General features: G+C 42.9%; 1 protein-coding gene across 1 annotated transcript in view; it reads left to right on the forward strand.

Annotated features, from left to right (window-relative positions):
• The window catches only part of KNTC1 (kinetochore associated 1), a 3090908-nt gene that overhangs the window by 2052208 nt on the left and 1018502 nt on the right, over positions 1–20198 (forward strand). Inside the window, exons 46-47 of the mRNA XM_044068909.1 lie at positions 9960–10131; positions 10252–10310. Coding sequence (XP_043924844.1) covers positions 9960–10131; positions 10252–10310 — 231 coding nt within the window. The remainder of the gene's footprint in view (positions 1–9959; positions 10132–10251; positions 10311–20198) is intronic.

The following is a 20198-nucleotide window of genomic DNA, read 5'->3' on the forward strand; positions in this document are numbered from 1 at the left end:
AAATAAGATAGCCTTTTTTGTCACGGCTCTTTCAAAACTATATTCTCAAAAACCCACACCAAAGAATGGTATGACCAATTAAATTCCTTTCTAAATTAAAAAAAAAAAAGCTTTCACTATCCAACACAGAATTATGTCTATCAAACCAATGTATCAAGTTTAAATTTCTGTAGAACTTCTTTAAATCATATACAACATCCAAAGCTGTTTATAGGGCATGCAGCTATAAACATCAAGCCTTTATTTAGTACAGAAAGGCACTCTGGAGAAAAGGTATAATCAGTTAGATTAATAACTAAATCAGAATTATTTATTTCATCAAGTTCTACAACGGCACTAAAAATTTTTTCTTTTGCTTTGATTTTTTTCTGCTACCACATTTTTTTAAGTTTCCACGTCCCTTTGAGTTGGATTTTTTCCTGAAGAGGGGAAACTTCATACAAACTGGCTTCAGTATCTGCGTTAAAGGAAATATCAGTCATTGTTTCATAGCCTCTTACAATAGCTGATGTGGAGGTGTCCCTCTTGCATTTAAATTTCCCCTTAACTTGGGTAACGTTAGTCTCACTAGTCATGTTTGAAAAATGAACTTCATTGTTTTGCTTTTTTCAAAGAAAAAGCATGGCCTGTCTGATAGGCAGTAAAATCACTTTTAAACCTTTTTATTTTACAGGCTCGTATTTCAGCATCTAAATGTTTATCCCCATATAAAATTTGTCACAATGTTCCATGTATGTGTCTTCATTCTCAGACGACAACTACTGGTTGACACACACTGCTACATCATTAAGTGAATCTTACCAGCGTTCTTAATATTCAATAAGTAAATCAACTAACACCAAAGAAGCTGTGTTTTGTATTGCTCGCCACTTAAAAAATCCCTGTCTTCTAAGACTTCCAACTCTAGGTTCCAAGTAAATTCTCAAATCACATGGAGCCATACACTGTTTCACATTTAAAGGTTTGGTTTTAAATGCCAGTTCACACTGTGAGACATTTTATCAGTTAAAAGCAAAAATGGTGAACTTACACTTAAAATTGCCTTATTTGTACTTTGGTGTTTGCCACTCTCAATGTTTTTATTGTCTTTTCTCACAGAAAACTCAACCAAGACTGTGTCTTCCACATTAATGGTAAATTGAGATATAAGGGCCAATCAGTCCCAAAACGACATCTTCCAAAAAAAAAAAAACCCAAAAAACAAACAAAAAAAAAAAGCTTGAAGGCAAAATCATGACCTGCCAATACTGCTATTAACTTTTTGTGTTAAAGGAGTACAATTGTTTATTTTGAGTGCTGGAAGCATTGTTTTTCTGGAGGGTTCTTGTGGTGTTTGCTTCTGTGCACTGTTTGCTCCACTTGCAATTTATTTGCGTATGTGTGTGTGTGTAGATACATATATATATATATATATATATATATATATATATATATATATATATATATATAATTGAGATGACTGAATGAGTTGTAGAGTTCCCTTTTGTTTGTTCTATAAGTATTGTGGTTTAGTTCATATAACATGTAAAGAGTTAATTTTGTAGGTTGATGCTAGCTCATTTGTTAGACACAGTTTGAGGTTGTGAAGTAATCTGTTGTGAATTGAAAGGCAAGGACGGTAAGAGTATTCATTGATGGTTGTAATTCACAGCTATTTGCTGGTTTGTGCCTAGACTGATGATTTAAGGCATTATGAAATATGACAATAAGGCTTTTGGTTTGTAATTTACATGGTATTTTTAGGGTGGACGAAATTCAAACATCTAATGATGGCAATTTTCATTCTGTCCTCAACTGGTGGAACTGATGGGTTTGGATCCAGTCCCTCGGATCTGACTTGGCCATTGCTAAAGATCATGGCAACCAAAAGCTCTTGAGCTTCTCCCTTGCACATACTGCAGCAACCCCAAGTACCTCAGATCTCGTTTGCCACTTTCATTGAAAGATGTGGTCTGCCAGTTACTCGAGTGTTTTCAAAGATAAGTTAAAATTTCCATTTTCCTTCACTTTTCTTACCTTTACATTACTTTACGTATCTGTTAAATACTATTGTTAGTATTTTTCCTCTGGTGTTTTACTGCCCTCCTCTACTTTTTAATGGTAGGCCTTATCTACCATTGTTGGTGTTTACCTCTTCTACTGTTTAATGGTAGGCCTTATCTGCCTTTGTTGGTGTTTACCTCTTCTACTGTTTAATGGTAGGCCTTATCTGCCATGGTTGGTGTTTACCTCTTCTTCTTTTTAATGGTAGGCCTCATCTGCCATTATTGGTGTTTACCTCTTCTACTGTTTAATGGTAGGCCGTATCTGCCATGGTTGGTGTTTACCTCTTCTGTTGTTTAATGGTAGGCCTTATCTGCCATTGTTGACGTTTACCTGTTCTACTTTTTAATGTTAAGCCTTATCTGCCATTGTTGGTGTTTACCTCTTCTACTGTTTAATGGTAGGCCTTATCTCCCATTGTTGGTGTTTACTTCTTCTACTTTTTAATGGTAGGCCTTATCTGCCATTGTTGGCGTTTACCTCTTCTACTGTTTAATGGTAGGCCTTATCTACCATTGTTGATGTTTACCTCTTCTACTGTTTAATGGTAGGCCTTATCTGCCATGGTTGGTGTTTACCTATTCTTCTTTTTAATGGTAGGCCTTATCTGCCATTGTTGGTGTTTACCTCTTCTACTGTTTAATGGTAGGCCTTATCTACCATTGTTGGTGTTTACCTCTTCTACTGTTTAATGGTAGGCCTTATCTGCCATTGTTGGTGTTTGCCTCTTCTACTTTTTAATGGTAGGCCTTATCTGCCATTGTTGGTGTTTACCTCTTCTACTGTTTAATGGTAGGCCTTATCTGCTATTGCTGGTGTTTACCGCTTCTACTTTTTATGGTAGGCTTTATCTGCCGTTGTTGGTGTTTACCACCTCTACTGTTTAATGGTAGGCCTTATCTGCCATTGTTGGTGTTTACCTCTTCTACTGTTTAATGGTAGGCCTTCTCTGCCATTGTTGGTGTTTACCTCTTCTACTGTTTAATGGTAGGCCTTCTCTGCCATTGTTGGTGTTTACCTCTTCTACTGTTTAATGGTAGGCCTTATCTGCCATTGTTGGTGTTTACCTCTTCTACTTTTTAATGGTAGGCCTTATCTGCCATTGTTGGCGTTTACCTCTTCTACTGTTTAATGGTAGGCCTTATCTACCATTGTTGATGTTTACCTCTTCTACTGTTTAATGGAAGGTCTTCTCTGCCATTGTTGGTGTTTACCTCTTCTACTGTTTAATGGTAGGCCGTATCTGCCATGGTTGGAGTTTACCTCTTCTACTGTTTAATGGTAGGCCTTATCTGCCATTGTTGGCGTTTACCTGTTCTACTGTTTAATGGTAGGCCTTATCTGCCATTGTTGGCGTTTACCTGTTCTACTGTTTAATGCTAGACCTTATCTGCCATTGTTGGTGTTTGCCTCTTCTACTTTATAATGGTAGGCCTTATCTGCCATTGTTGGTGTTTACCTCTTCTACTATTTAATGGTAGGCCTTATCTGCCTTTGTTGGTGTTTACCTCTTCTACTGTTTAATGGTAGGCCTTCTCTGCCATTGTTAGTATTTCTTCTTCATCATTATCTTTTCCCTTACCTGCCTGTCTTCCAAAAAAAAAAAGTTTAATCTGGTAATAATTGAACTTTTTTCTTTCCTTCATTCTATTTTTGCAGTATGGAGCAAAAAGGGCCTGTGGGATTTAAAAAGTATATAAAGTGAGGGCATAAGCTTCTGTTATTGGATGCCCACACATTGTGTTTATTGCTTAGCTTAGGGCCTTTTCATTTGCAGGATGACTGCTTGATATGCCACGGGTTCAACCCCAGAGGCTCTGGTCGAGTGCAAAAATAAATTCTTTCTGAAAGGACTCTTACCCTCTTCATTCTGGGAGGCTATATTTGGAGAAAAATCTACGATATTAAAGTCAAAGCACCTAAAATCAACATCTCCAAAGTCACCTTCTTCTTCAGCTTCAGAGTCTTCTAGATATAGGTCAAAAAGAGATCTGACTTCACCCTTTGATCCATAAAAGGCAAAATTGTCTGATCCTACATCTTCAGATCCAAAGGAGCTAAAATTGACTGTTCCCACTACCTTGGATACGAGAGAGTCCTCATTGAATCCAGCTGTAGCTAGTCCTTCTACCTTTATTGTAATGCCAAGGACTAAATATTCATTTTTGGTGGATCCACTACCCTCTAGAGAACCTTCCCCTTTTTTGGCTAGACCCAAGTCCCCTTCAATCTTGCCTGCTCATTCTTCCAGGAGTCTTACAGAAGAAGATGTGGAAAGAGTGGTGAGAAAAATTCCCACGGCGCAGGGCCAGATGGGTGTCCTTTCAGCTCCTACCACTTTGTGTCAGGAGGTTCCACTGCTACATCTCCACTACACGTTCCTCCTCCAACTCTTTTAGTGGTCTCAGAGTCCCTGGATCTTAGCTGTCCCGATCCATCTGGCTCGGTTTTGAGGATTTTCTTATCCTCGGATCCAAAGCTTAATCTAAGTGCTCCGATCCTGTCGGATCTTGAGAGCTCTCAGAGCTGAAGCTTCCCTGTCAGATCTGACGTGTTGCAGTCAACTCTGATTCTTTTGGAGCTGCCTCTGTGCCTCAGAACCTCATCATTGGATAGCCCGACTCCGGCTTCCACCTTGGGGAATTTGCCATCAGAGCTGGGGAGAGCTGTGGTCCAACAGCTTACCTTTTTGAATCAGAGGTCTTCCCTTTCTCTGGAGCAATCTGCGTTTGAGGCTGTGAAGAGAGTTTTTTCTGCCTTGGCAGAATGAACATGTCCAACCACCTCGAATCCTAAATCTTTAACCCTGATGACTCAGCGTTCAGAGTCTCACCAAGTCTTTCCATGGGGACAGCCAGTACCAAGACCCCAGGCTTTCCTGCAGGGAATCTTAATTTCTTCTTCCAATACCTCTTCAGAACATCCCACGGAGGAGGTCCTTAAGAAGATGACGTGCAGGAGGAGGCACCTGGACTCAGTAGAGGAGTCCATCACAGAAGATACAGATTTTGATGAAGGTGAAGGGTCCCCATGGTCACCTCCTGTCTCACTTGGAGACATCCTAGAAATCCTTAAGCAGCGAGGTGGCTGGACACCCACCAACCTTTTGTCCAAGGAGTCTGTATTCCTGGAGGGCTTCAGTACTGGCCCATTTACCTGCTGAATGACTCCACCTGCTGATGAGCTCAGGCATGCAAGGACCCTGACACCATTGAGCCTATACCTCTGAGATCAGATACGATTATGGCACCACCTGTAGACAAGCAGCTTTGGCGGAAAGGGGTGCCCATTGATTATTGTCATAGCGGCAGCCACCAAAAAGTGAGTTCCACTGTCCATCTCCCTATTAGGGAGTCTCGGACGATGGACAGATTTAAGAAGCATGTCTATGCTTCAGCGACCTTTGCTTTAAGGTCACTAAATTATTTGGCACATTTTATAAGACTTCAGAGAGATTTAATTAGGGAGTTGCCAAATACCCTCAGGAGCCATTTCTAAGTTTATTCATCTGTTGTTTCTTATTTGGCTACCCTGCAATCCATTTCCAGTTCTTCCATGAGGTTGGTTTCACATGTTTCCGAAAAGACATCAAGGGCAGCAGGATCAGGCATTTCCATTAGGAACATGCCTGGATGTTTTTATGTGATTTTGCAGAGCCCTTCAAGTTTTCATTCATCAGTGCTTCCTTTGTCAGCACATCTTTGTTTGGCGCCAAGGTAAAGAACACCCTATCCAAGTGTGAAAAGGATGGAAAGACCCTGTCTGCTGTAGGCATATGTTTTTCAGCCACTCAAAGATCCTTTTCCAGGAGTCAACAAGGCAGTTGAAAGATGTGGTTCAAGAAGTCTCAGTGTCCAATCCAGGACACACATGGAGGAGATTCCCCCAGAGGTAGAGCAGGGGCAGAGGTGGCCTGCAGAACCTGGGGTCCAGAGAATCCTCCTTTGACAGACCCTACCAGCACTCCTGAAAGGAGGCCCAATTTGCCCACCTGTGGAGGCAGTCTGAGGATGTTTATCCTTGCACCGGAGAGCCTAGCTAGACTCAACAAAAGGTACTTGGAAGGAGAGGATTATTTCCAGAGGTTATATAATTCTCTTTTCCATTCCTTCTCCAAACTCAAGAAAAATCCCCAGTGATCCACCCAGTCAGGGGGAACTAACAGCAATTCAAATTCAAAAGCTGCTAGGAAAAAAAACGTCATCCAAGAGGTCCCACAAGGTCAAATAGAATTCGGAACTTACTCAAAGTTCTTTGTAGTACTAAAGAAAACAGGGGACATGGAGACCAATTTTGGATCTCAGCATTTTTAAACAAGTCAGTTTGACGAACCAAGTTTCGGATGGTCCTGATTCAGTCCATTCTCCCTTTTCTGTGCAAGGATGACTGGATATGCTCAATAGACCTTCAGGATGCTTACTATCATGTAAAGGTTAACAAACAATCCAGAAGGTATTTATGCTTCTGGCTGGGAGCTAGTCACTACCAGTTCTGATTTCTGTCCATTGGTCCCACCACAGTCCTCAGCATGTTTACCAAGTGCATGGCACTAGTAGTAGCTCACTTGAGAGACTGCAAAGATTCCGGTTGTTTCCATATCTAGACGACTGGCTCATTTCTGCTCTAACCAGGCATCAACTCATATGTACAAGAGACCAGGTAATCCAGACTTGCTATCTTCTGGGGATAACAGTAAACTACAAAAAGTCCCAACTAGAACAAACTCAGATTCTAGAATTCATAGGAACAGTTCTTAACACAAAGTCAACCAGAGCTTCACTACCACCCTAAAGAGTTCAGACCATAAGATGACAGGTCAGAACAATAATCTGCAGTACCAAGATTTCAGCCTGCCTGGTCCTTCAGGCTCTGGGATCAGTGGCAGCGGCGAGAACATTAGTACCTGTGGCCAGATTTTACATGAGAATATGTCAGTGGATGCTAACCACACAATGGTCAATACTTTGCCAACCCATGTCTTATCAGATATGAATCACTCCCACATGCATGCGAGATCTCAGGTGGTGGATTCAATCAGATTAGGTTCTACAAGGCCACCCATTTGTTCCCCTTCAGCCCAAGGCCATAGTGATTATGGATGCTTCCCAGCTTGGGGGGGGGGGGGCATTTTCTGGAGAAAACAGTCCAAGGCACTTGGTACCCCAAAGAGGGCAACTTGCACATCAATGCCCTAGAGATAAGAGCAATGCTTTAGCATTGCAGGCCTTCCAGGATGCTGTCTCCTTACGGACAGTTTCAATTAAAGCTGACAGTAAGTCAGTAGATGGGTACATCAAGCAAACAAGGATGGACCAGATCCTACCTGTTATGTCGAGAAGCTCTGAGTGTGGCAGTGGGCAATCTCATCCAACTGCTTTTTCATAGCAGTGCACATTCTGGGGAAATCCAGTGTGATAGCAGACAAGCTGAGCAGGTACATTTTTTTGCTTCATGAATGGTCCTTCAACAAGAATGTCATGGTATTGATGTTCCGTCACTGGGGCCAGCCTTGCTGAAATCTGTTTGCTTCCCCCTAAACAACAAGTGCAGCAGCAGCAGCTTTGCTCCAATTCCTCTGCAGGGGGAATCCCCAAGGGATTCTCTACTTCATGATTGGGCCCATTCAACTAGATCCATAGCCACCTCTTCAGTATTTCCGTCTAGAATGTCCATGGGTGATATATGCAGTGATCTTCAGAATTTCCGTCTAGAATGTCCATGGGTGATATATGCAGCGATCTTCAGAATTTCCGTCTAGAATGCCCATGGGTGATATATGCAGCGATCTTCAGTGTTTCCGTCTAGAATGCCCATGGGTGATGTATGCAGCGATCTTCAGTGTTTCCGTCTAGAATGTCCATGGGTGATATATGCAGCGATCTTCAGTATTTCCGTCTAGAATGTCCATGGGTGATATATGCAGCGATCTTCAGAATTTCCGTCTAGAATGCCCATGGGTGATATATGCAGCGATCTTCAGTGTTTCCGTCTAGAATGCCCATGGGTGATGTATGCAGCGATCTTCAGTGTTTCCGTCTAGAATGTCCATGGGTGATATATGCAGCGATCTTCAGTATTTCTGTCTAGAATGTCCATGGGTGATATATGCAGCCACTTGGGCTGCTTCCCATACTGTTGCTCATTACAAAGTGGATCTGGTCTCCAGAGGTAGAGCATCATTTGGTTCAAGGGTGCTCAGGAATATCCTTTCTAGAGTCCACCCTGGAATTTAGTTAGCTGGGGACTCTGTCCCATCAGTTGAGGATAGAATGAAAATTGGCAACATCAGATAAAAAAGTTATGTACTCACTATAACGTCCCATCTGTGTTGTCCATTTTCATTCTTACTCAGCTCCCCACTAACCCCCATCCTGTGTAAACCTCTAGAAGAATAAGTAGTTACAGGACAATGACTGTCCTTTATAGTGATATCCAAATGTAGTCATCTTCCCATATGACTGTAAATATTCCCTTTCTACTAAAGTCAGCAAACAAGATCTGAGGTACTTGGGTTGGTGCGTTATGGGTGAGGGAGAAGCTAGAGAGTTCTGTCATTTGAGGATGAATGAGAATGGACAACATAGATGGAAAGTTATGGTGAGTAAATAACTTATTTATTTTTGTATTGATTTTTGCTGTCCTGGAGTTCAAAATTTATTTCTTAGAATTTTGTTGAGTGATGATGCAGTTAATTCAGTTTCCAGAAACCTCCAGTTAAATTATTTGGTCCAAATGCTGATGAAGAAATTATATGTACTTATGGTCTCTTGTCCTAGTCAATGGGACATGCCCCACCCCACCCTCCACTTTCATTTGGATATAAATAAGTCCACTCTTAATTGGATAGGAAATGATTGGCAGTACCTTTTTGACTCTAGAATGGATGTGTAAATAAGGTAACTTTGATGAGACTGATTTGTTGTAGTTATTCAACATCACAGGGTAAAGTGTTGAAGTGTATGCAGAATTTATTGAGAGGATCTCAGAAAGTTTGCTTCATTACAGTAATATATATTTATTTGTTGATGAACCTTTTTTAGGAATCTGGTTGCAGCTGAATAAGGAAAGTATTTTTTTTAGTAGTATGGTTTTTGGCATTAATACTCAAAGAAGGAAAGGGAATATGTGCTCTTGCTCTAATGTTATGAGTTATTTTATGGGAGTTTAAAGAATTGTATGTTGTCTGTAATAGTACCACTATTATCTATTCTATAAGAATGCTACTCTTTAATTCCAGGAATACCAGATGTGAGTGTGTTGCTGAACAGTATGTTTAACTTTAGCTTGAGTTGCTGTAAGCATTTTGGACAATTGTAAATGTGCTGCATTATTGAAAGTTAAAAATGTGTGAATACCATGTCACACTAGCAAGTTTGTAACTGTTATATGATGGTAAATTTGAAGGATTGGTGGCAGCTGGTTTGATGATGTAATACCTGGTGTTTGAGTTATTTTATAACAGTGCTGTCACCGTAGTGCCTGTAAGCTGGTTTTCTTGATCTTTCTGAAGGATGAGTTTCACATGACATGTTTGAGTTTCCTTTTTTATTGAATACTTAGAAGTATTTACAAGTGGGTTGACACATTATTAAAGGAAATTTCTCCTTCCAGGGTGGATATTTATTGTATTACTTTTTTCTTGGCCTATGGGTAATCAAAAATGCAAAAGGCACTTCCTTTGGGTCTATTACGAATTTTACAGGACAAGAGCAGTTTTTCATTATTGAGATGTAGATTAGGTTGTAATTTGTTGAATTTTTTCTTTTTATTACCTAAATGTGTGGTGCATGTACAGGCAATGTAACTCAGGATGAGCATTGTTTAACCACCATTGTTAAAAGATGATTTATTTGTAAATAAAATAAATAAAAATAAATTTAATTTAAAGCTCTTTAAAAAAAACTTTTATTTTATAGGCTTTGGAGCTGCTTCAGCATTTGTATTCTTACAAACGAACTTCACCTCTGTTAGATGTGGAACAGCAGTACATCTTAGAACAGGGCATCAGCCTTTCTTGTGCTACGCTGAATAGATTGCCTTTTCACCTGCTTTTTTTTAAAACTAGTTCAACTTTTTGGGCCATATTGGGTAAGAGAGTGATGATTATACCTGACAATTAATATTCTCAGTTCAGTTGACTATTTTACCTTTTATTATAGTGCTAAAACTAACTGAACTTTACCTTAAGTTGCATGTTTTATTTTGCAGCTTCAGAAGTTAACGAAGACTCCTTTCCAACATTGCTGCTGATATCCAAGTTGATGAAGGTATGTATTCTTGACACACACATTTTTATTTGAATAGATGTATATGCTGATCCTTTTCGACCTGTCTTTCTACGGACCATTTGGTGGTGTCTGTCATGCATTTGTGCATCAAAGCCAATGTTTGCTAAGACCTGCTAGGAGCAGAAACTCTACAGCCTGGATGGGATCCGCCTTCATATGAATGTTGCAGAGCCAGACTGCTAACACTGCAATGGGCTGTACATCCGAACTCTGATTTAGCAAAGCGTTCTTCTACAGCTGATCACATAGCATGATGGCAGTGGTCTTGGGTGGTAGAAGTCCAAAGGGTGCTTCATCCTGTCTGTAATGGAAGGGATTAGGCACTCTAATATTCAGGAGTGATCGCCAGGCTGACCTCCTTAGTCTTGCCTTTTCACTGACTTGCAAGCCTCTTTTTTGGATAAGAGCAATCGGCCATCCAAAACCTACTCCCTGCCCTCAGCATGGATGTGACAGGCTCAGTCCCACCTTCCCCTACCAAGCTGTTTCAGCATCCGGGCCTCTCTTCAGAGTTGTGTCATGCAGGTTTTACCTAGGACTTTATCCCTTTGTGCCACAGAGCCAAGCCTAAAATACAAATTAAAAAAAAAAATGGTTGGACAACAAATAAATGTGGGTAGTCTCTGCAGTCACTGTCCTGAGCAATGCTCATGTTTTTTTAAACAATTTGGGGTGAGGAAGGGGAGTAACGAGCATCAAATAGTGCTCTTGGCATACTAGATAATAGTTACATTCAGGCATCAAAGGTGTCTTAAAGTGTCTGCTGTTGTGAGGATTGAGGAAGTCCTGTGTTTGAAATCATCTGATTAATCAGGAGAGTCAGCAGCAGTGTGCAAGTTGAAATGTATTACTATGGCCAGAATGTTTCACTTGATCACAGTCAACTGTCAGGGTTGTTCTTTTGTGTGTGTATATAGTCTTTTTGCATTTCTGCCTTCCAGCCATCAAGCCTCCCATTATTGGTCTTGGGTTCATTCATTCTCTTGTAATGGGCATCCTCATCAGAGAAGCAAGAGCCAACCAGAAAGGCTGTCACCCATGCAGCTGTGGAGGTAGTTTATGCCATCCCTACCATCTTAGCAATGAAGACTGTTTCTCTTAAGCCACAACCCTGCTGCTGGTGACTGACTTGAGCACCCTGTCATTGCAGGGCATACTGTGCCCTCTGCATGCATGATCTTACATTAATCCTTCGACTGAATGCTACCAAAACCAGCTTGTGAGTGCCATCACCTCAGTCTTGCTTTTTCAAACCGCTGCTTGGTTGGTGGCAGTCAGCCAACCAAAACCTACTTTCTGTCCTCAGCATGTGTGAGGCACATTCAGTCACACCCTTCCCTGCCCAGCTGCTCCAACACCTGAACCTCTCTTCAAACTGGTTTCCTCAGGATTATAGTCAGTGGTTCATCTCTCAGTGCACCATTCCAAGCCAAAAAAAATATATTAGCCATTTTATAAGGAGGTAGTGTTGTGTAATCAGGGCAGTGTTTGTATGAAACAAGCTACTGTGCATTATTTTGACCAAAATTTATTTCACTTGTTCAAAGTCTAATGTCAGAAGTGTTACCCCTTTATAATTAAGTAATTTTGGGGAGGTGGTCTGAGTGTGAAGTGAACTGATCATTGAAACAGGCATTGTGTGTGTGGATGTATATATAGATTTACTATTGAAATCCCGAAACCGAAACTATTGAGTGATCACTTCATTGAAAAAAAAATAATGAAAATAAAAACATCGGGCAGGCAACAGTAATGAAACCAGTAATGTCGACCCATCCCATTCAACAAAGTCAACATTACCCATGTACCTTGCCTTGCAGTCACTCTCAGGTAACGTTTTGCAGGGGGGCAAGCTCCCCTGCAACCCCGACACCTCCCTGCTAACTATATATACAAACTCCGAGATTGCACTACAAGTGAGGAAATGGGTACATTTCCCAGTCCCCACTGTACCACGATGTCCAGATAGAACGTCGAACTTACAACATCGAATGTACACTAGCATTCGGTGTTGTGGAGCCAACCATTTTCGGTTTGACCTTCAGTGAACTGGAAATTAGCCTTTCAACCATTCCCATTCCGTGTGAATGCCGTCTGACATTTCAATAGTAAAGCTCTCTCGTTCTCTCTCTCTGTATCTGTGTGTGTTATATACACACACACGCACACACACATATATATATATATATATATATATATGTATATATATGTGTATATATATATATATATATGTATATATATATATATATATATATATATATATATATGTTTGTGTGTGTATATAGATATACTATAGACAGATATAGATATATGCGCAAATGTGCACATGTGTTCAGGCTTGACTCAAAATATTTCACTAGGCCAGAGTTTCTTTCACTTGATCACAGTAATTCAGAGGTGTACCCATTCAGAAAGTGGCTATTATTTTTGTCTGGGGAGCAGTCGTTGTGTAAAAGCAATTTATTTTTTGAGCAGCAATATTAAATTGATCAGTTTTAAGCTATCTTATGAATTTACATGCATTAATAGAAAACATACTGTAATAAGTTTCAGTAATTGTCGTGCATTATACATATACGTTTTCTTTAACAATTTTCATTCATGCCAACATTAAATTGCTCAGTTTCTGCTTTCCATTAAATCTCACTCTGTCCCCTGAACATTATTCTGCATGCATTGTCCCCACAAGATGTCCTTCAAGAATGCAACTGCAGTCATAACATATGGGTTGTCCTGCCTCAGGCAGCCCTCGGTCGGCCGGATTCCAAAGTCTGGGTCTGACGTCGGCTGATGTCGCATTTCTCTCCGACGTCAGAGCGGCTGGAGTATATAAGCATCAGCCGACGCCATCTTCTCCAGTCTTTCTTGCTGCGCGGTGCCCGAAGCAGAAGCAGTTCGCAAGTGCCGGTTGGTCAGCTCCTGTATTTTTCGAATCCGAAGTCATCAAAAAAGCTAAGTACCCCGTTGAGGATCTTTTCTTGCCTCAGCCGATGTCAGAAATTACTGAAAAAGTAAATAATTGTTTGTCTTGTGGTAAACAAATACCTCATAAGGATTTCCACTCTTACTGCCTTCCTTGCCTTGGCCCAGACCACGACGTCTCGGCCTGTTCTGCCTGTGCTCGCTTCAACAAGCGCGCACTCAGGCGCCGGGTGAAGTTCGCTGAAGACTTTTTCGGTGAAAAATTCAGTTATACAATGCCGTCGGAACTACCGACATCGCAAACTCCTAAGAAACGAAAAGACCGGGACCGACATCCACCGACTCCACACCAAAACCAACCGCGAGTGCCCCGGTTCCTCTGAGCGGTTATTTCACCGCTCCGAATCGAAGACACCACATTACCGATACCTCCGATACCGGAGACCACACCGACGCCAGTTATTGATTTTCCTCCGGATACTGAAACCGAGGAAATGCCCGAGACCATTGCTGTAGATAAGGTCACTCCTGCACGTGGAGCTGCTAGGCCTCCCATGTCCATGTCTATCAAGGCCTACACACGTGCTAAGGCAGCCAGCAAGACCAAGCACCTTACTGCTAAAGCCTTACCTCAGCCTACTCCTGAAACACAAATCATGACTATGGCCGCAGATTTAATTTCCATGATCAGAGGTTCCCAGGCCCATCCTGAGAGAGGATCCCAGCCTCCTCCTGATAAGAGGCCCAGGGCTGAATCCTCTGACCCTCTCCCTTCAGATGAAGATTCTGTGGACTCTGTTCACTCCGATGGCCAGGAAGAGCCCTTCCAGACCTATGAGGACTCAGATGCAGAGGACTCCATCCCCTCGGCCTCCCCTCCTGAGGATATTTCTTTTGGGGAAGTTCTGCATTCCATGAGGGAGCATTTTAAGTGGCAAGGCCAGGAATATTCTGATTCCAGAAAGCGCCTTCGAACCTTCCTTAAAGAGCCCCAACACAGGCCCTTAGCTATACCTCCTGTGCTTGATGTGTTGGATGATCTATACTCTGACTCCAGTGTTACCCCTGATACTCTTCCTCCTGCTCCTGCCAAGCCGGACAGATACTATAGGGTCCCAGAAACACATTCTCATTTCTTTAGGGCCCATGCTGTTGATTTAGAAACAATTTCTCAGGGACCGAAAGGGGTTTCAGCTACCACCTCCAAAAATCCTTTGCCTTCCAACAGGGAAGCTAGGTCATTAGAGAGATGGGGGAAGAAGGTTTACACCTCCACTACTTTATCTATGAGAGCACTCAATTGTCTCTTTCATATGTTTCAATATCAGGATTACCTGTTAGAGGATTTACAGAAAACTTTGGCCTCTCATGAACCTTTAGATAGGAAGTCTTTGCAGGAGGCTGTACATAATTCTCAGCAAGTTAGCAATCACTTTCTGCAGTGTGGATATGATGCATTGGAAGCTTCATGTAGGGCAGCTATGACAGGGGCGGTCATTCGTAGACATGCATGGTTAAAAGAACAACCTCTACCAGATCACGTTAAGGCAAAACTTCTTGATGCACCCTTGGAAAAGAACAAGCTTTTTGGTGCTAATGCTAAAGATGTATTAAAGTCCATTGAGGAAAAAGACAAGTCAGTTCAGACAGTCAAAGATTTCCTCCAGGTTCAGCCACCCAGATTCAGCAGCCTTCTAAAAACTGGTCCTTCCCTAATCCTGAAAGATTTCAAAGGGGCAAAAACAGGCGTGGCCGAGGAAGAGGACAATACAGAGGTTCCTACAGGGGACGACAATGGCAACCATCAAACCAAAGAAGTGACACAGGGGTCTCTCCTGCCCCACAGGGACAATCTCAATGACTTTCCTCTACTTCCGCTGACCAAGGAGCAAACAGAAGCTCCTTTGGGTGGAAAATTATCTCTGTTTTCAGACAATTGGCACAGATTGACAAAGGACAAATGGATTTTGGACATTATAGACCAAGGTTACAGGTTCCACTTTCATGCCTTGCCAAGAAAACAAGGCATGCCAAACCTACCACAAAACCAGAGGGCAGAGGCTATCAAGCAAATTTCTCTGCTTGCTCAGATCAAAGCAATAGAAAAAGTAACACAACAAGAACAAGGCCAGGGGTTTTATTCAAGACTGTTCCTTGTTCCAAGAAAAGAAACTCAATGGAGACCAATACTGGATTTGTCCGCATTGAACACTTTTCTCATAGTACCAAAGTTCAAAATGCTGACTCTACAGCAACTCCTTCCCATGCTGGGCAAGGGGTCTTGGCTGATTACTCTGGACCTCAAGGAGGCATACCTGCATGTCCCTATCAGACACAGCTGCAGAAGATACCTCAGATTTCTTGCAGGGCCAGAGCATTATCAATTCTCAGCAAAATAATGGGCATAGTTTTCTTCAAACTAAAGGGGTGGCGAAAGCCACAAAAACTCTGGGCTAGGCTTATAAAAATGCCCTTGGGCAGATAGCCTAGTATGAACCTATGATCCACCTGTGTTTTCACATCCTTTGTTAAGGCAATTCCTTAGGGGAATCAAGAATATAAAGCCACCAAGAAAGGCTCCAGTACCAGCTTGGGACCTCAACTTTGTCCTAGAAAAACTGACTCTACCTCCCTTTGAGCCAGCAGCTTCTGTGGACTTACAATTTCTCTCATGGAAGACAGCTTTCCTGTTGGCAATTACCTCAGCAAGAAGGGTTTCGGAATTACAGGCCCTAATGGCAATACCACCGTTCATAACCTTTCACAGAGACAGGGTTTCCCTACGTACCAACCCTACCTTCCTGCCAAAAGTGGTATCTAGGGTTTCTTTAAATCAAGCAATTCACCTGCCTACTTTCTTTCCCAATCCTGAGAACAAAGGGGAAAGACTGTTGCATACCTTGGACATTCACAGACAACTTCGCTACTACCTGGACAGAACCAAGACCAGTAGGAAGTCTGATCAGCTTTTTGTAGCTTACGCCCCTGGAGTACAAGGAAAAGCAATTTCCAAACAGACTATTTCAAAATGGATTGGACATTGCATCAGATTCTGTTATTCCTTCCATGGAAAGAGTGTACCAGTCAATGTCAGACCACACTCCGCCAGAGCTACAGCCACCTCTACAGCATTCTTAAGAGGGGTGCCTACAAAAGACATTCTAGAAGCTGCTACATGGAGCTCCGTGCATACATTCTCCAAACACTACAACCTCCCTTTATATTCCAGATCCAGAGCAGGCTTTGCTTCGGCAGTCCTGCAGGGATTGATAGCTACACCATCCTTTTCTTAGAGCATACCACCTCCCCCAGCTAAGCTATGGTATTCAACCCATATGTTATGACTGCAGTTGCATTCTTGAAGGACATAGTACAGTTTTGTACCTACCATAAATGTAGGTGTCCGATAGATATGCAACTGCAGTCGGGTTTTCCCTCCCTCCTTCCCCTCTATGCCTTGGGTCCACTCCTATCCCTGTCATCCTTAGCTGGGGATATCTGTTATGGTGTATCTGTTTATTGCTTATTTATTGTCTGGAAACCTATGTTTGTCTTCCAATTTGATTACAGCCTTCCTTGGAGGGCACCTGGCATCTGGGGCAAGAAACACTGAAGAAGATGGCGTCGGCTGATGCTTATATACTCCAGCCGCTCTGACGTCGGAGAGAAATGCGACATCAGCCGACGTCGGACCCAGACTTTGGAATCCGGCCGACCGAGGGCTGCCTGAGGCAGGACAACCCATATGTTATGACTGCAGTTGCATATCTATCGGACATCTACATTTATGGTAGGTACAAAACTGTACTTTCCATTTAATTCTATGTAATTTGCTCCTTTCCTTTTCTGAAGATCTCACTTCCATTTTTTCGTCTCCTTTTCAGTGTCCAGAAATTCCTTAACTTTGGATATAGATTTTTATTTCTATTTTCAAGGAATTGCTTTCTTTAGTTGCATCAAAAACAAGAGTCAGCCGCACCTCACTAATGCCTGCTAACCCTCACACTACACCTTACCTTAGAAAAACCCTTTCTGTAGCCCTACCACTATTCAGACAAATTATGCTCAGTCGTTCCTCCATTTTTTGTAGGTCAAGTTTTGATCACTAATGCTCTATTACTTTGTATTCAAACTTTAGTGCATTCAACCTTTTGACATACACATCATATACCCATGAGTCCTCCTAAAATAGTTAAAAGCATTATTTGCATGTTCCAAGACAAATCCTCAGAGCATGCAAATGAAAAAAAAATAATGTGAAGTTGTTCAGTCTCGACGTTCATTCTTACATATGGGTTTGGAACCAATCTATCAGCTCCGAGTCGGCCATTTTACCAGCTGAAGATCTCAGGGTAGCTCGAGGCCAGGTCCCTATCCCATGATGCTCTCTGTCCAACCCCAGATCTAGTTTGCCGTTGCAACAGGATCAGAAGTAGTCGGAGAGCTCGGGCCAGTTTGCGACAAATTTTTCTAATTTTTCTCTTTTTTCTGCCTTATAGCTAAATATAATTACTCTTATACAGTTATACCACTTATTGGCGTTGTTTACTTTAATGCTTTTCAGAGTTTTGACGAGATTTCGTCCCTTTTAGAGCAGCTGCTCTTAGGCCTTCGGCCGTGCCTTAGTTTAATCCGTATCCTGTTTAGCGTGGCTTTTCATAGCATTGCTATTAATAGTGTGCGTGTTTAACTTGTTATTAGATAGAAATATATTTAGATATTAGATCATTGTTAGTTTGATAATTGTTCAGTGGATCTGACAGCTCAGAGTTGTTTATAGCAGCTAGAGTTTGCGGTGTTTTGTATGTGCTCTTGTCTTCAAATTAGTGTTTACTGTGATGTTGCTTCTCGTATGGCTGATCAAAAGGAGAAGCAAAAATCAGGATTTAAAAAATGCCCAAAATGCAGGCAGAAGATGTCCATCACGGATGCCCATGTGAATTGCGTCTATTGCTTGGGGCCAGTTCACCTCCAGGAGGATTGCTCTATCTGCCATTCCTTCAATAGCAGGGTTTTGCTTCAGAGAAGAAGGAAGTTGGTGGATAGAGGGTTGTTGAAGCCTGATTTTCTGGAGTCCTTGGACAAGGCTGACCAGACCCCCAAGTCATCGAAGGGATCAAAGTCTTCTAAGGCTTCCTCATAATCCCAAGTCATCAGCTCCAAGCTTTACTGTGAAGGTGTGGTCGCCAGCTCCACAGTCTTCGGAGCCGGTCCCTGGTCTTGGAGCTGGTCTTCGAAACCTTGAGACCGCTTATTCTTCAGTCTGTGGTGTCTTCGGTTCCTTCAACTCGTTCTTTGAGGACCCTCTCTGATGTGGATGTGGACTGGGTGGTGCAGAGGCTTCTCGAGAACCCGGCACTGGCTAAATTATTATTGGTCTCAACCCAACCAGTTTTGGGGCGTAAGACCATCGCACCTGCTGTCTACTCCTCCTCCAAGCCGAGCAGGGCCTTTGGAGCTGGGGGGGGAGGATCTGATGGTTGTGGAGCCTTTAGAGCCGAGGCCTTTTCCAGTGCCATCGACTCCGTCAACCCTGACTTCTTCGGTACCATTGGAAGAGTCTGTGAGCCGACACTCTCTGGTTGGTTCCAGGGGGGGGGGGAGTTGAACCGATGCGCCGGTTCTGACCCTTCCTCTCTCTGCATCGGCGCAGATGAGCTCGGCTTCGTCCTCTGGCTCGGAACCCACTGTCCCGGCGCCGGGGAGGGTGCCGTCTTCTTCAGAACCGGTGGCTTCCTCAGGTCGCAGCAGTGGAAGCCTTCCATGCTGTGAGTAGGGTTATGTCATCCAAGATGCACACTTCATCAGGTCCCGCCTCCTCCTCCCCTAAAGTGCCGCTTTCTGCCTATACATCGCAGGTCCCTGTGAAGAGTCGAGATCCGGAGCCTCAGGTAACCCCATCGGGTGAACCTTGTTCTACTGAGACCTCAGCAGAAGCTCCCACTGATGAGGTTCCCAGGAAGAAACTTTGTAAAAGGAGGCATTTAGATTCCCCACAGGAGTCCTTGACATCAGACACCAACTTAGAGGAATCAGAAGGGTCCCCCTCGGAGGATATCTCCTTTGATGATATCCTGGAAGTCCTTAAGCAGAGGGATGACTGGCAGTCCGTTAGCCCTACTGAGGATGAGTCGGTGCTCCTGAAGGCCTTTGGGTCTCAACCTTCCACCTCCTGGGTGACTCCGCCCTTCGACGAACTAATGGAATTGGTTGCTCAAAGGGCGTGGGAGTCTCCTGATACTATGGAACTGGTCCCTCGGGGGTCCAACAAGTTTATCACCTCCCCCCAAGACAAGATGCTGCTCACTAAGGGAGTTCCGGTTGATGCCATGGTGGTGGCGGCAGCCACCAAGAAAGAGATGTCCGCAACCTCTTCTACTGTCCATCCTCCTAATAGGGATTCCAGGACTATGGACAGGTACGGGAAAAGCATCTTTAGTTCTGCGACCTTTGCTATACGATCACTTAACTACTTGACTCATTTTACCTATCTTCAAAGAGATCTCCTAAAAGAGCTTGGAGATACTCTGCAGGGTAGTACAGATGGAGGTGTCTCTGAGAAGGTGACAGCTCAGCTTAATACTCTTAGTTCCATAGTTAACTCGTCCATGTGGCTCATTTCCTATGCAGCCGATGGGTCGAGTCGGGCAGGCGGTTCAGCAATAGCTCTTCAGAGACATTCCTGGATGCACTTACGCTCCTTTGTGGAAGCCTTCAAGTCTTCCTTTGTCAGCACCCCATTCGATGGTTCATCTCTTTTTGGGCCCAAAAGTCAAGGAGACTCTCACTAGGTGTGAGCAAGAGGGAAAGACTCTATCTGCCGTAGGAGTCTGTTTTTTCACCCCTACCAGACCATACCCCAAGGGGCAGAAAGGTGGAAAAATGTGGTTCCGAAAGTCCCAAGGAGCTTTCCAGAACAAACGTAGTGAACCCCCCTCCAGGGGC

The sequence above is a fragment of the Protopterus annectens genome, chromosome 4.part0 (assembly GCF_019279795.1).
Source record: "Protopterus annectens isolate FY-2018-M chromosome 4.part0, PAN1.0, whole genome shotgun sequence".
NCBI lineage: Eukaryota > Metazoa > Chordata > Ceratodontiformes > Protopteridae > Protopterus > Protopterus annectens.